Source organism: Pseudophryne corroboree, chromosome 1, assembly GCF_028390025.1.
Source record: "Pseudophryne corroboree isolate aPseCor3 chromosome 1, aPseCor3.hap2, whole genome shotgun sequence".
Classification (NCBI taxonomy): domain Eukaryota; kingdom Metazoa; phylum Chordata; class Amphibia; order Anura; family Myobatrachidae; genus Pseudophryne; species Pseudophryne corroboree.
In genome coordinates, this window is record NC_086444.1 from 1,226,701,014 (window position 1) to 1,226,714,399 (window position 13,386).

The following is a 13,386-nucleotide window of genomic DNA, read 5'->3' on the forward strand; positions in this document are numbered from 1 at the left end:
AAGCCGAGGATCTTCTATGAGCAACTCCTGAAGATCTGGGTACCAAGCCCTCCTTGGCCAGTCTGAGGCAATGAAGATTGCTCGAACCCTTGCTCTTCTTATGATCCTGAGAACTTTTGGGATCAGCGGAAGTGGAGGGAAGACATACACTGACCGGAATACCCACTGGGTCACTAACACATCCACTGCTATTGCTTGAGGGTCTCTCGACCTGGAACAATATTTCTGAAGCTTCTTGTTGAGACGAGATGCCATCATGTCTACTTGAGGAACTCCCCAAAGACTTGTCACCTCTGCGAAGACTTCTTGGTGGAGGCCCCACTCTCCTGGATGGAGATCATGTCTGCTGAGGAAGTCTGCTTCCCAATTGACTACTCCCGGAATGAAAATTGCCGACAGAGCCTTTACATGTCTTTCTGCCCAGAGGAGGATCTTCGTCACCTCTGACATTGCCGCTCTGCTTTTCATTCCACCCTGCCTGTTTATGTACGCGACTACTGTTACATTGTCCGACTGGATCTGCACGGGATGATCTTGAAGAAGATGTACCGCTTGTTGAAGGCCGTTGTAAATGGCTCTCAATTCCAGCACGTTTATGTGAAGGCAGTCTTCCTGACTTGACCATTTTCCTTGGAAGCTTTCCCCCCTGAGTGACAGCTCCCCAGCCTCGGACACTTGCATCCGTGGTTACCAGGACCCAGTCCTGAATCCCGAACCTGCGTTCCTCTAGTAGGTGAGAATTGTGTAGCCACCACAGGAACGAAATCCTAGCTTTTGACGACAGGATTATCTTCCGGTGCATGTGTAGGTGGGATCCCGACCACTTGTCCAACAGGTCCCACTGGAATACTCTGGCATGGAACCTGCCAGACTGTATGGCCTCGTAGGCCGCCACCATCTTCCCCAACAACCGAATGCACTGATGGATCGACACACTTGATGGTTTCAATATCTGTTTTACCATTCTCTGGATTTCCAGAGCCTTTTCCACCGGAAGAAATACTCTCTGAACTTCTGTGTCCAGAATCATCCCGAGAAAAGACAATCTTGTCGTCGGTTGCAACTCTGACTTTGGATAATTTATGATCCAACCGTGTTGTTGGAGTATTGACAGGGAAAGTGTGATGTTTTGTAACAACTGCTCCCTGGATCTCACCTTTATCAGGAGATCGTCTAGATAAGGAATTATATTGACTCCTTTTTGACGCAGGAGAACCATCATCTCCGCCATCACCTTGGTGAATACCCTCGGCGCCGTGGAGAGACCGAAAGGTAACGTCTGGAATTGGTAATGGCAATCCTGAACCGCAAATCTCAGATAAGCCTGGTGAGGAGGATAAATGGGAACATGCAGGTAAGCATCCTTTATGTCTACAGACACTATGTAGTCCCCCTCCTCCAGACTGGAAATCACTGCACTCAGTGATTCCATTTTGAACTTGAATCGTTTCAAGTAGAGATTCAGATTTTTTAGGTTTAGGATCGGTCTGACCGAGCCGTCCGGCTTCGGAACTACAAAAAGGCTTGAATAAAACCCCTGACAACGGTACCAGGACTATGAACTGATCCTGACATAATTTTTGGATTGCCGATGTTACTGCTTCCCTTTCCGGAAGAGAAGCTGGCAAGGTCGATTTGAAAAATCGGCATGGGGGAACGTCTTGAAACTCCAGCTTGTATCCCTGGGACACTATTTGCAACACCCAGGGATCAAGGCCAGACAGAATCCAACTTTGGTTGAACAGTTTGAGACGTGCCCCCACCCGAGCGGCCTCCCGCAAAGGAGCCCCAGCGTCATGCTGAAGATTTGGCAGAAGTAGGGGTAGACTTCTGCTCCTGGGAATCTGAAGCCGCTGTGGACTTCTTTCCCTTTCCCCTACCTGCGAAGAAGGGGGAACCTCTCGCTTTTTTGTATTTATTGGGCAGAAAGGACTGCATGTGCGGGTGATATGTCTTTTTTGCCGGTGCAGGCGCAGAGACTATCGCATCCAGTCCATCGCCAAATAAGGCATCACCTTTATATGGGAGAGCCTCCATATTTCTTTTGGGATCTGCATCCGCGTTCCACTGGCGAATCCACAATGCCCGCCGAGCCGATACTGCCATGGTAGCGGCTTGTGAACTCAAGAGTCCAATATCTTTCATCGCTTCTAGCATGTATGCGGCAGCGTCTTTGATTTTTTCCTAACTTAAGGAGTATCTAATCTTAATCAATCGTGTCAATTTCTGATGACACACTATCTGACCATTTTTCAATAGCGCACTCACCCATGCGCAGGCAATAGTGGTCCTGAGCAGTGTACCATTGGCAACATAAATGGATTTCAATGTAGTTTCCATCTTTCGGTCTGCCGACTCTTTTAATGAAGCCGTGCCAGGTGCAGGGAGAATTACCTTCTTTGTCAACCTGGACAGTGCACTGTCTAACACAAGGGGTGACTCCCATTTTTTCCTGTCCTCCACCGGGAAAGGATAAGCTATCTGAATTCTCTTGGGAATACGAAATTTATTTTCGGGATTCACCCACATCCCTTCAAAGAGAGTATTAAGCTCGTGGGAAGGAGGGAAAGTGACCTTGGATTTCTTTTCTTTATAGAAATAAGCCTTCTCCTGAGGTACAGGAGTGGCTTCCGTGACTTCCAGAACTTCCCTTATAGCTACAATCATATATTGTATATTTTTTGCCAATTTATGATCTATTTCCCTGGAGTCACTATCGTCGACACAAGAATCAGTGTCCGTGTCGGTATCAGTATTCACAATATTCGCAAATGGTCTCTTATGTGACCCAGAGGGGTCGCCTGCGGATGGAACAGAGCCCTGAAAAATCACATCTTCCACAGATTTTCTCCAGCACTCAGCATGAGATTCAGACTTATCTAATCTCCTACTGAAATGATGCATACTATCACGTATTTCTTTCACCCATGCAGGCTCTTGGTGTGCCGGCAGCGCCACCACATTACACTTCTGTGTCCCTAAAAAGGTTTCCCTGCCTCTGACATGTCTTCCACACGTGTACAACACACACACACACACACACACACACACACACACACTGGGACTTATAGGGGACAGACCCACAGTAAAATCTGTCAGAGGGACACAGTTTAGGAGCAGCCAGTTCACAACCCCAGCGCCAATATCTAATGCCTGTGAACACAGAATGCCCACTGACATGCAGTGCTTTTACACAGTAAAACACACTTGTAAAGCACCAAATTCGCTTGTGTCCCCCCCCCCCCCCCCCCCCCCGTTTTGCACCCTGATACTTGTAGTCAGAAGTGAAGGAGGACCAGAGATGTCTCTGCAGCCTGAGGAGAGAGAAAATGGCGCTGAGCAGTGTGCTGGCTGCCTGAGGAAGAAGCTCTGCCCCAACACAATGATAGAAGATCTGTCTTCTTCTACTCACCTGTCTTCTGACTTCTGGCTCTGTGAGGGGGGTGACGGCGTGCTGTGGGAGTGAGCATCTAGACACGGCTAGCATTCAGTACCCTTCAGGAGCTAATGGTGTCCTGTCAGCCAGAAGCAGAGCCATGAATCTATTCAGGAAGTTGGTTCCTACTCCTGCCCCCTCAGTCCCATGAAGCAGGGAGACTGTTGCCAGCAGTTCTCCCTGAAAATAAAAAACCTAACATAAGTCTTTTCAGAGAAACTCAGTAGAGCTCCCCTAGAGTGCATCCAGTCTGCCTGGGCACATTTCTAAAACTGAGGTCTGGAGCAGGGGCATAGAGGGAGGAGCCAGTTCACACCCATTGAAAAGTCTTAAGAGTGCCCATGGCTCCTGCGGAACAGTCTATACCCCATGGTCATGAAGTGGACCCCAGCATCCTCTAGGACGTATGAGAAAATATCTTTATCATTACATTTCAATCTAGTCAGCCAAACCTGGAATCTCTGTCTCTGCTGCAACACAGAGGAGCCTCCCACCTCGTAAGCCGCATCTTCTGTGTCTTACCTAATGAACCATCAGAGAACCTGCTGGACACCACAAAGGTCCCGATTGTGGGGTGGACGCAAAGTGCCAGCGTATGCCGACATCCACTTACTACCTGATGCCAATGTGAGTAGCAGGCCGTCACATGCGTACGGCCCGTCACTTATCTCAGTATAGAATGTTGTGCTTTATTATACAACATTCTCAAGGGTGGCGACGTATAGACTGCCGCCTCTTCACCACCTCAGTCCCCTCTCCTGCCTTTGTGTGTGAGCGACAGAAATATATCCGGGCATTGTGCTATCTCCCGAGTGTCAGAGACGTACAAGGACGCCACATAATAAATGTATGGAGTACAGAGCGTGCAGTGAATGGAGCCGCTATATATATAACAGCTTCGGGGCCTGGCGGGCCGCAGGCAGGAGTGTCTCCTATTGTACGAGCGGCTTTGTAGAGGGGCCAGCCTGACACAAGTCATTGTTCCATGAAACACAGCGGTGGTAGGCCTTCAGCGGCTGCTAAATCTATTTATCAATCTACATAGAATAAGAGCCACCAGCGAACGTCAGGCTGCAAATCAGGGTCATTCCCAGCACAAAGAGAAGCCGCCGCTTTCATTACATTCTACTTCCTGCGCTCATGTATAGAAACAGCTTCCTACGGCCCATCTGCCTGCTGGGTGCCGTGTTCCCCAATTTGCAAAGGTGAGAGCGCTACCGCTCTGGCAGGGGTCTACCATCAGTAGACGGTCTCGCCCACTGCCTGGCATGTGCCTCTGGATCCGTGCCTCTATACTGGCGCTCTATCAGCATACACACTCCCAGATGCTGACAACCGTTCGGATTTGGTTGTTTGTGTCAGCTCTCGCTGCGCTGTGTCCCGGCCAGAGTCAGGTGCATGACTGTAAGCCTTTGCTGTACTCACCTGACCCTTTCCCTATCCCCCACTGCAAACAATCCACACCGATCGTACAACAACACTTGTAATATTATTATCTGTGTCTGCAGCCTACCATCACACAAATGACGGGGGTGGTGCCCCCTGCAGGTGGGGTGGTATACTGTGAAGCTCACTGAGTTGCAGTACGCAGAGTATTGCACAACCATCGCTGTAAGAGGACAGAAGGATGTCCGGAGTGACACGCAGCTTACACACAGGGGACATGCAGAGGAAACACTGCAACACTGTCATTGTGTCACTCATCACACAGCATGCAAGATTGGCGGGATACACACCTGGGATATGTACCTGTAGCGTAAGTATGGAGAGACGCTCAGTACTAATATATGAGCAGCAGGATCTCTAATCTAGCCCCGCTGCACTGAGGACATGGAGAGTCAGATGATGGCGTGTACACAGTCCATGAATCATCCAATCAGTGCCTCACATGCGATGACCATGCTTAGACGCTGATCAGGTCACTCACGTTCCTCTCTAGGCCCTGATGGGGTTTCCTTCCGTCCATGAGATCAGGGTAGCGAGATGACACTAGTGCCCCTGACATAGGCTGCTGGCCGGCTTCCTTCAGAGACCAGGTCTATACTGCAATGTAACCCGTGTGTGATCCGGGCTATCACTGCTGCTAATGCCACGCAGGAGAAACATACCACCACACCACACGGTAACTTACCTGCCACCAGCGGGCGCTGCATAGGGACAATTATGGTATAGTTATTGGGGGGCAATAAGATTCAGTAGAAAAACTGAACCTCCTCCAACTGCCCTCCAGTGCCACGCTAGCCCCATTCCCCAACCGCCCTGCCCAGTGCCACGCTAGCCCCATTCCCCAACCGCCCTGCCAGTGCCACGCTAGCCCCATTCCCACCCGCCCTGCCAGTGCCACGCAAGCCCCATTCCTCAAGTGCCCTCCAGTGCCACGCTAGCCCCATTCCCCAACCGCCCTACCAGTGCCACGCTAGCCCCATTCCCAACTGCCCTCCAGTGCCACGCTAGCCCCATTCCCCAACCGCCCTACCAGTGCCACGCTAGCCCCATTCCCCAACTGCCCTGCCAGTGCCACGCTAGACCCTTTCCCCAACTGCCCTGCCAGTGCCACGCTAGCCCCATTCCCCAACTGCTCTGCCAGTGCCACGCTAGCCCCATTCCCCAACTGCCCTGCCAGTGCCACGCTAGCCCCATTCCCCAACCGCCCTGCCAGTGCCACGCAAGACGCTTTCTCCAACTGCCCTGCCAGTGCCATGCTAGACCCTTTCCCCAACTGCCCTGCCAGTGCCACGCTAGCCCCATTCCCCAACTGCCCTGCCAGTGCCAAGCTAGCCCCATTCCCTAACTGCCCTGCCAGTGCCACGCTAGCCCCATTCCCCAACTGCCTTGCCAGTGCCATGCTAGCCCCATTCCCCAACTGCCCTGCCAGTGCCACGCTAGCCCCATTCCCCAACTGCCCTGCCAGTGCCACGCTAGACCCTTCCCCCAACTGCCCTGCCAGTGCCACGCTAGCCCCATTCCCCAACTGCCCTGCCAGTGCCACGCTAGACCCTTTCCCCAACTGCCCTGCCAGTGCCACGCTAGACTCTTTCCCCAACTGCCCTGCCAGTGCCACGCTAGACCCTTTCCATGCCTATCATGAAAACACTTTAACATATTAGAATAAAAGTTACGTTTTAATATTATTCACGATACAGGATACAAAAAGAGTGCACCGCAAAGGAAGCCTTCTTAGGCTTGGGCCCACTAGTGGTCCTGCCGACCCCCCTAAACCCAAATGCCCTACCACGCTAGCCTCTTTCCCCGACTGCCTTGCCATGCTATCCCCATTCCCCAACTGCCCTCCAGTGCCACGCTAGCCCCTTTCCCCAACCGCCCTCCAGTGCCACGCTAGCCTCATTCCCCAACTGCCCTGAAAGTGCCATGCTAGCACCATTCCCTACCTGCCGTGCCAGTGCCATGCTAGCCCCTTTCCCCAACTGCCCTCCAGTGTCACGCTAGCACCATTCCCCAACTGCCCTGCCAGTGCCACGCTAGCCCCATTCCCCAACTGCCCTGCCAGTGCCACGCTAGCCCCATTCTCCAACTGCCCTGTCAGTGCCACACTAGCCCCCCAGCTGGCTATTCTTCCACACCCTGGCTGATCTATTAATCTCATTATAGCCGCTTCTCCAGCAACCAAAATCCATTTATCCCCCCTCGCATCACATCTCCCACTGCAGTACGCGTCTTCTCCTCTGACCCATAACAGTCTCCACGCACCTTCAGCCGTTCAGCTTTCCTAGCTCCATCCAGCAGCTCTTTCTTTATTTCCTCTATTCGTCTTCTGTCTTCTTCGCTCAGATCTGTGTCCTTCATCATCATCGGCGGACTGGCCAGTTTCAGCTTCACAGACCCTAACGACACAGCCCAAAGGTGACACTCAGCTTTACAGAATCCAGAGTAACATCCTAACAGGACCCCAGGGGGACACTCCCCCCACCCCCCAACAGTGATACGAGCCCCATACAAACCCCTGTTCTATTAATGCTTATTTGGAGACAGGGTCTCCAGAGATGTACACGTTACTTGGGGTTAGCTCTGCTCATTGACCTATAAAGTTACAACATAACCCCCTCTTTCCTGTTACGAATACCTCTTCCTATACAGCCAAGAACTGTGTAAGCCTGAGCATCTAGACTTCCAAACCTATACCCATATACTCACGTTGCACTCTGCCGCCATCTTCCTCTGCGGTCTGTAGAACTCGCGATGCAGAAGGGAACGGAGTAGCGCTCTTCAGTAGACTTGTAACTCGCGCAGCCAGAGAGTCACCGCTACTCTCATCACTTTCCACCTCTCTGCTCCTTATGTACCCGGCACCAGTGAGAGCCAGGGTCTGTTTCAGGTTACCCACTGAACTTGTCACGCTGCTTAGAAGTTCTTCCGAACGTTGTACTTTGCCGCTTATGTCTCCAGCGCCACATCTGCCCCCGTCACGGTTGTCCTGGACACCAGATGGCTTAACCTTATTTCCCGTTGCTTCACTAGAGCCCTCTGGTTCTGATCGTCCCCAATGATCGCGAATAGTAATGTTTGCTGCCGGGTGGCGCCTGGGCTTAACAAGTTCTCCTATGTAGGAATTGTCCTTAACAGGAGAACTATGACCAGAGTAATCTCCAAACTGAGGATCTGCTTTCACCCACGAGTCTTTATTTCCCAAGTTGTCGCTCATTACGCTGCTGTTAAATGAGGTGTCCCATGACATGTCCTTCACCAGGAGATCCAATGGACTTTCCGACCGGCTAGTCAGAGTGCCAGACTTTAGAGAATCTAAAGACTTTAGAGAGTCTTCTAAGTTCAGGCCCACTGGAGGAGTCATGCCATAAGGGTCTCTTAGAGGAGATGCCAGGTGTACACCAGATCCGGTCCCATCAAGGCCAACATCATCCGCTTCTTCCAAGAGTTTCCGGATCTCTTTTAGAGTCTTGGACCCAACAAAGGAGTCATTTATAGAGTCCGCGTTGAGAGGTTGCTTTGCAGCACTTTGTAGGTCATAACCACCTGAGTCAAACTGATCGACCAGCTGTTTAACATATGATGATTCAGTAGCAGTGTGGTCACTTTGCTGCAACGCATGGGATACAGTCTGGGGCAAGCGGACGTCAGTAGCTGGTGGAGCAGCAGGAGCCAATATCATCTTTTCTCGGTCAGATGTCTGGAAGGAGCACTCTTCTAGGGGACTTTCTATAGCCTGGGCCATAGTGTCGTCCTGGCTGACGGGTCTGACTGGAGACATTTCAGTGGATGAAGGAGACTCTGGTCCGGCCATTGACCCCATCGGAATAGACACGCTGGTTGTAGATGCAGATGAATACAGACTTGACTGGGAGATATTAGGACCACTCTGTGAGCCCCCTAAACAAGACAATAAATGCTACAATAAGACATATTACACACAGGGCCGGTATTAAACACTGAGCTACTACATCACAGAACACCGTGAATGTGTAATTAGTAGGGCGTTATAAGTGGAGGAGAGTGGAAGAGAAGGGGAGAAGAGGGATATGGAGAAATTACAGTTCGAGACCAGGATAAAGAAGAATGAGAAAGGGAAGAAAGGACTTGAAAGCCAGAGAAATGATAGGTGTTAGAGCAGAAAAGAGAGAAGGGCTTGAGAAAAACATGAAGTGAAGGAAGAGTAGAGAAAGAAGAGAGGAGTGGGAAACATGGCACAAAAGAAGAGAAAGCGAGAGAGAGACCAGACAGAAATCCTGAATAAGGTGACCTGGGGGTAACCACCTGAGGGACGAATTGAGGCATCGGCTGCCATTGTTCTTGGTGAACAATGAGGAACTGCATCTTGTGGGCAGTTCAGATACCCTCCTGTTGGAGGTGATGGCATAGATGTAGGTCACCATCCACCCCTGCATATTAGTTGGAAAGTCGGAGACAAATTTGCGAGGGCGGCTTTGCAATACTGGGAAAACCCTGGTCAGATCTTACAGTTGTAGCAGAACTCTGAAGAAAACAAGAGAGAAGACAGACGACGATGGACCTTCAAGGAGCAAAGGTTGACAGCCAGGTACTAAGGTAGGAATGCCAACAAGGTCCATGGACAGTACGGGATGGGTAGGACTCCCATTCACTCCAGCAAAAGTATGAGCTATAGCAGGCACCCATGTACTAAGGTGGGAATGCCAACATGGTGCATGGAGGTGATGGCATAGACGTAGGTCACCATCCACCCCTGCATGTAAGTTGGAAAGTCGGAGACAAATTTGCGAGGGCGGCTTTGCAATACTGGGAAAACCCTGGTCAGATCTTACAGTTTTATCAGAACCTTGAAGAAACCCAAAGGGAAGAAAGACGACTATGGACCTTCAAGGAGCAAAGGTTGACAGCCAGGTACTAAGGTGAGAATGCCAACAAGGTGCGTGGACTGCCCGGGGTGGGTAGGATTCCCATTCACGTCAGCAAAAGTAGAAGCACTGAATCCCATAGAACACAATTTGTCCATCGCTTGGTTTTGATCATGACATCTGGAGTAGCCATGTTTTTACTCTTAAGGCCATGAGCAGTAGCTTGAAGTACAGGACCCTGTGATACTAGTGACAGTAAAGATGTCCTGTTTGTTAGCTAAAAGGGAAACAATGCCAAAATATCTGGCCCTACTAGTAGAGCCAGGAAATGCAAATTGCACTCACACCTACTGCTACGATGCCCAACATTTAGATATGCGCCGCTGTAACACTTCTGGGTGTGGTACCCATGAATCTGGCTCCACCTAAATGCAATGTTACATGGTGGCAGGCTAGAGTTCTACCCACTGGGTATTAAGTGCTGAATTCTGGTGGCCTCCGCTATGGCTTTCTGGCAGATTATTTTGGTCGTACTGGGCCCAATCTCTGAGACTCAGAGCCTGATGGCCTTGGGATAGGGCAACACAGTTTTCCAGGCACTGGGAAATGTGACTGGGTAAAGGACTAAAACACGATGCTATGTCCCTGAGAGACCAACCTCCGTTCCAGGCATCGCTGGTGTTTGGTGCTTGTTTGGAAGGGGAAGGGCAGGTAGGAAAGGAACAAGAAGGGAGAGTAGGACAGGGAGGGGAAGGGAATGCAAAAGTAGGTAGTGGAGGGAGGGGAGGAAGGGGAAGTGAGGGTAGGATGAGGGAGGGGAGGAAGGGGAAGTGAGGGTAGGATGAGGGAGGGGAGGAAGGGGAAGTGAGGGTAGGATGGGGAAGGGGATGTAGGGTAGGGAGTGGAAAGTAAGAAGGGGAGGGAGTGGAAGGTAGGTATAGATAGTATAATTCCCATTTACCCTCTGAGAGCTTGGTACTTCTGCTGGGCGTGGCGGTGGAACCTTTGATTGTCCGCAGTTCCGTAGGGGAGAACTCTGGCTCCCGGATTGGCCCTTTAAGAGCAAAGGGGGTCAGGATGGTTGTAGGGGACTGATCAATTCCCAGGTTCCGGAGATAGGTCTAAGAAACAAAATAAATTCACATTAATACTGTGCATGACGGCAGCCTATAAATACTGTCTTGTAGGATGTAACGGAGGCTCAGGACCGCGTGATACTGCGCCATTAGTAAATCTATCCCACTCTAGTGTTTATGGACCGTTGTCTACATGAAACTATGCGAGGCAGGACATCTTTCTCTCACAAAGACTATATAAAGGACCCCCTGTGCCCAAATTAACATTTTACCTCTATCAACATTTATTTCCTAAAATTATAATTACCGGCAATTCCAACGATGAACGAGAGTGTAGAGGGACCGGCACAGCGGTCAGCTGCCTGTTCCGGGGCACACGCAGTAATGACGTGCATCATACGCGATAGCGCTCATTACAGGTAAATGCAGCATTTCAGAAAGACAGATGAGCTGGGTGACAGCGGCGGCTGGCAGACATGCCAGGATAGGAGTCAGAGTGTTGCCCAGAGACTGCTCACTGTCCACTCAGCGCTGAATAGGTTTTCATTTGGGTGGAGACCTGTTAAAGGACTACGGAAGGAGCACTTACCGGTATTCTCTCCTCTATGTTGAGCTCATCCTTCTCTGGTGTCTTCTCAGCAGGTGTCCAGAAGGGGACAAAGTGATCTGCATCTGAGCTGGTCAGTTCGTGCTTGGAGGAAGCCGTAGAACCCAGGAGCATCTCTCCGATGGGGCCACCTGAATGAGAGCTACTGGAGAATTCGTGATCGAGGGAAACGTCACTGAAGAGACCCATAGTTACCACATCACCAGGTTCCTTTTCTCGTTCCTGGTGCTGGGTGTCCTCAGTCTTTCCCACACCGGAGGCTCCATCGTTGCATTTCACTTCATCATCCGCATTATTGCTCAGGAGGGTGGAGGCGCTTCCCGTAGCGCCAGAAGATCGGACACTACTGGACGTGGCCATGTCATGCCGCCCTTCCACAGCTGCCTCCGTCCACTTCTCCGATGCGTTTCCACCACCAGCTGGTACTACAGAGTTATAAGACTGAGACCGGGCCAGCTGGGAGACCGCGGAGGACTCGCTAGCTCCCACATCCAGATTGCTCATAGAGGACGCCCCCTTGAATGAGGCTGCCGGTCCCTTCCTAGGAACGGTGCCGCTGGTCTGCCTGGACAACAAGCGGTTCAGGGAATTAGCCACTGCATCGTAAGCTAGCTTTTTGGGAGACACGCCCGTCAGGCCGCGCAGGACCAGGGCATCAAACGACTGGTTTGTGTTCCAAGTTCCCACCTTTTCGATATAGTTCAAGCTGGGCAGGGACTGGATCCTCCGCCTCTGTGGGGAGAGCGATCTCTGGGAGTCACTGCTCTCTGGGTAGCCTTGGCTGCTCTGGACAGACTGGGGCACCCCTTTGGGGGCCACCTCAGTGTTAGGGGAGGCACCGGAGGGCTCTTCGTCTAGAGACATCTCTGAGCCGGTGAGTTTGGCTTTGATTTGCTGTATCCTGCCAGAGAGCGGTTTCCGGCTGACGGGAAACGTTCCGGGTGTTGACTGCGAAATGGGATGAGCCAATCGGTCAATGAACGCAGTCTCATCCAGCGGGGTGTTGCCCGCATGGAGCGTCTCTGTGTCCTTGTGCCCACGTTCTATGCTGCAGCGAGAGATGGTCATCTCGTCGGGGGAGTGCGCTTCCGCCGTGTCATCAGTATGGTAGGCCACCTCCGCGGAGCGGTCAGAGGGCACGGCTGCACTATTTTCCTCTGACAACTCCTTTTCCTGGTATCGTTGCTGGATTTCCGAGCACAGCTGCTTGTGAAGGTCGCCTGTAGGCGGCTCGGGGGGCGGTTGCCCTGTTTGGTGTATGACCGTGCCAGGCGGATGTAACTCACTAACTCCTCCGAGCGCTGCGCTTTCCCTCATGACATTACGGAGAACGTCTGTATCATGGTGTCCTGGAAATGCTTCTCCTTGTCGTAACGGCTCCGGTACTGTCCCTCTTTCAGCTTCAACGCCAGGTGCCGACATGTTGAGCCTGTGTCGCCCTGGGGCGGGTTCCTGCTGTAAGACATCTACTTTCTCTGGCTCAGGCACGGACTGTGAGGAACGTCTAGAAGATGTACTACTGCTCCCAGACAAACCAACCTCCTTCTCCAGCAGCTCCAGCAGCACAGGGGCAGGGACGCTGCTACACAGGAAAGCTCCGTCCTCTCGGCTGAGCTCCTCTACAGACAGCTGCGTGGTCTCCTTGCCTGCTGCCCTCTTCATCTCTCCTGATTCAGGGTCAGCGTCCATGGGAATAACGTGGTCTCCTCTGTCTCCATGACTGACAGACAGTGGATGCTGTGACAGGTACTGCGTGCTGCTGCTGACATCACCGCCTCCGGCCGGGCTCATTCCCGACACGTGCTGCGACAGGGAGAAGTCCCGGTCTGCCTGCTCCAGCAATACCTCCTTACTGGCCAGCACCACCGCATCTCTCATCTGTAACGACGGAGGCCCAGGGAAGTCGGACGTATCCAGCGAAGCTCTGGGGACACAAGGACAATGGTCACCGATTAGTGAACACTACACACAAATACAAAG

At 51.7% G+C, this 13,386-nt stretch overlaps 1 protein-coding gene across 3 annotated transcripts in view; it reads right to left on the bottom strand.

Moving 5' to 3' along the window:
• The window catches only part of ALMS1 (ALMS1 centrosome and basal body associated protein), a 108,533-nt gene that overhangs the window by 63,420 nt on the left and 31,727 nt on the right, over positions 1–13,386 (bottom strand). For all 3 annotated transcript variants that reach the window (XM_063925378.1, XM_063925377.1, XM_063925375.1), the window contains exons 4-7: positions 11,389–13,330; positions 10,685–10,844; positions 7,589–8,779; positions 7,145–7,278 (exon numbers count right to left, since the gene is read on the bottom strand). In XM_063925378.1, coding sequence (XP_063781448.1) covers positions 7,145–7,278; positions 7,589–8,779; positions 10,685–10,844; positions 11,389–13,330 — 3,427 coding nt within the window. The remainder of the gene's footprint in view (positions 1–7,144; positions 7,279–7,588; positions 8,780–10,684; positions 10,845–11,388; positions 13,331–13,386) is intronic.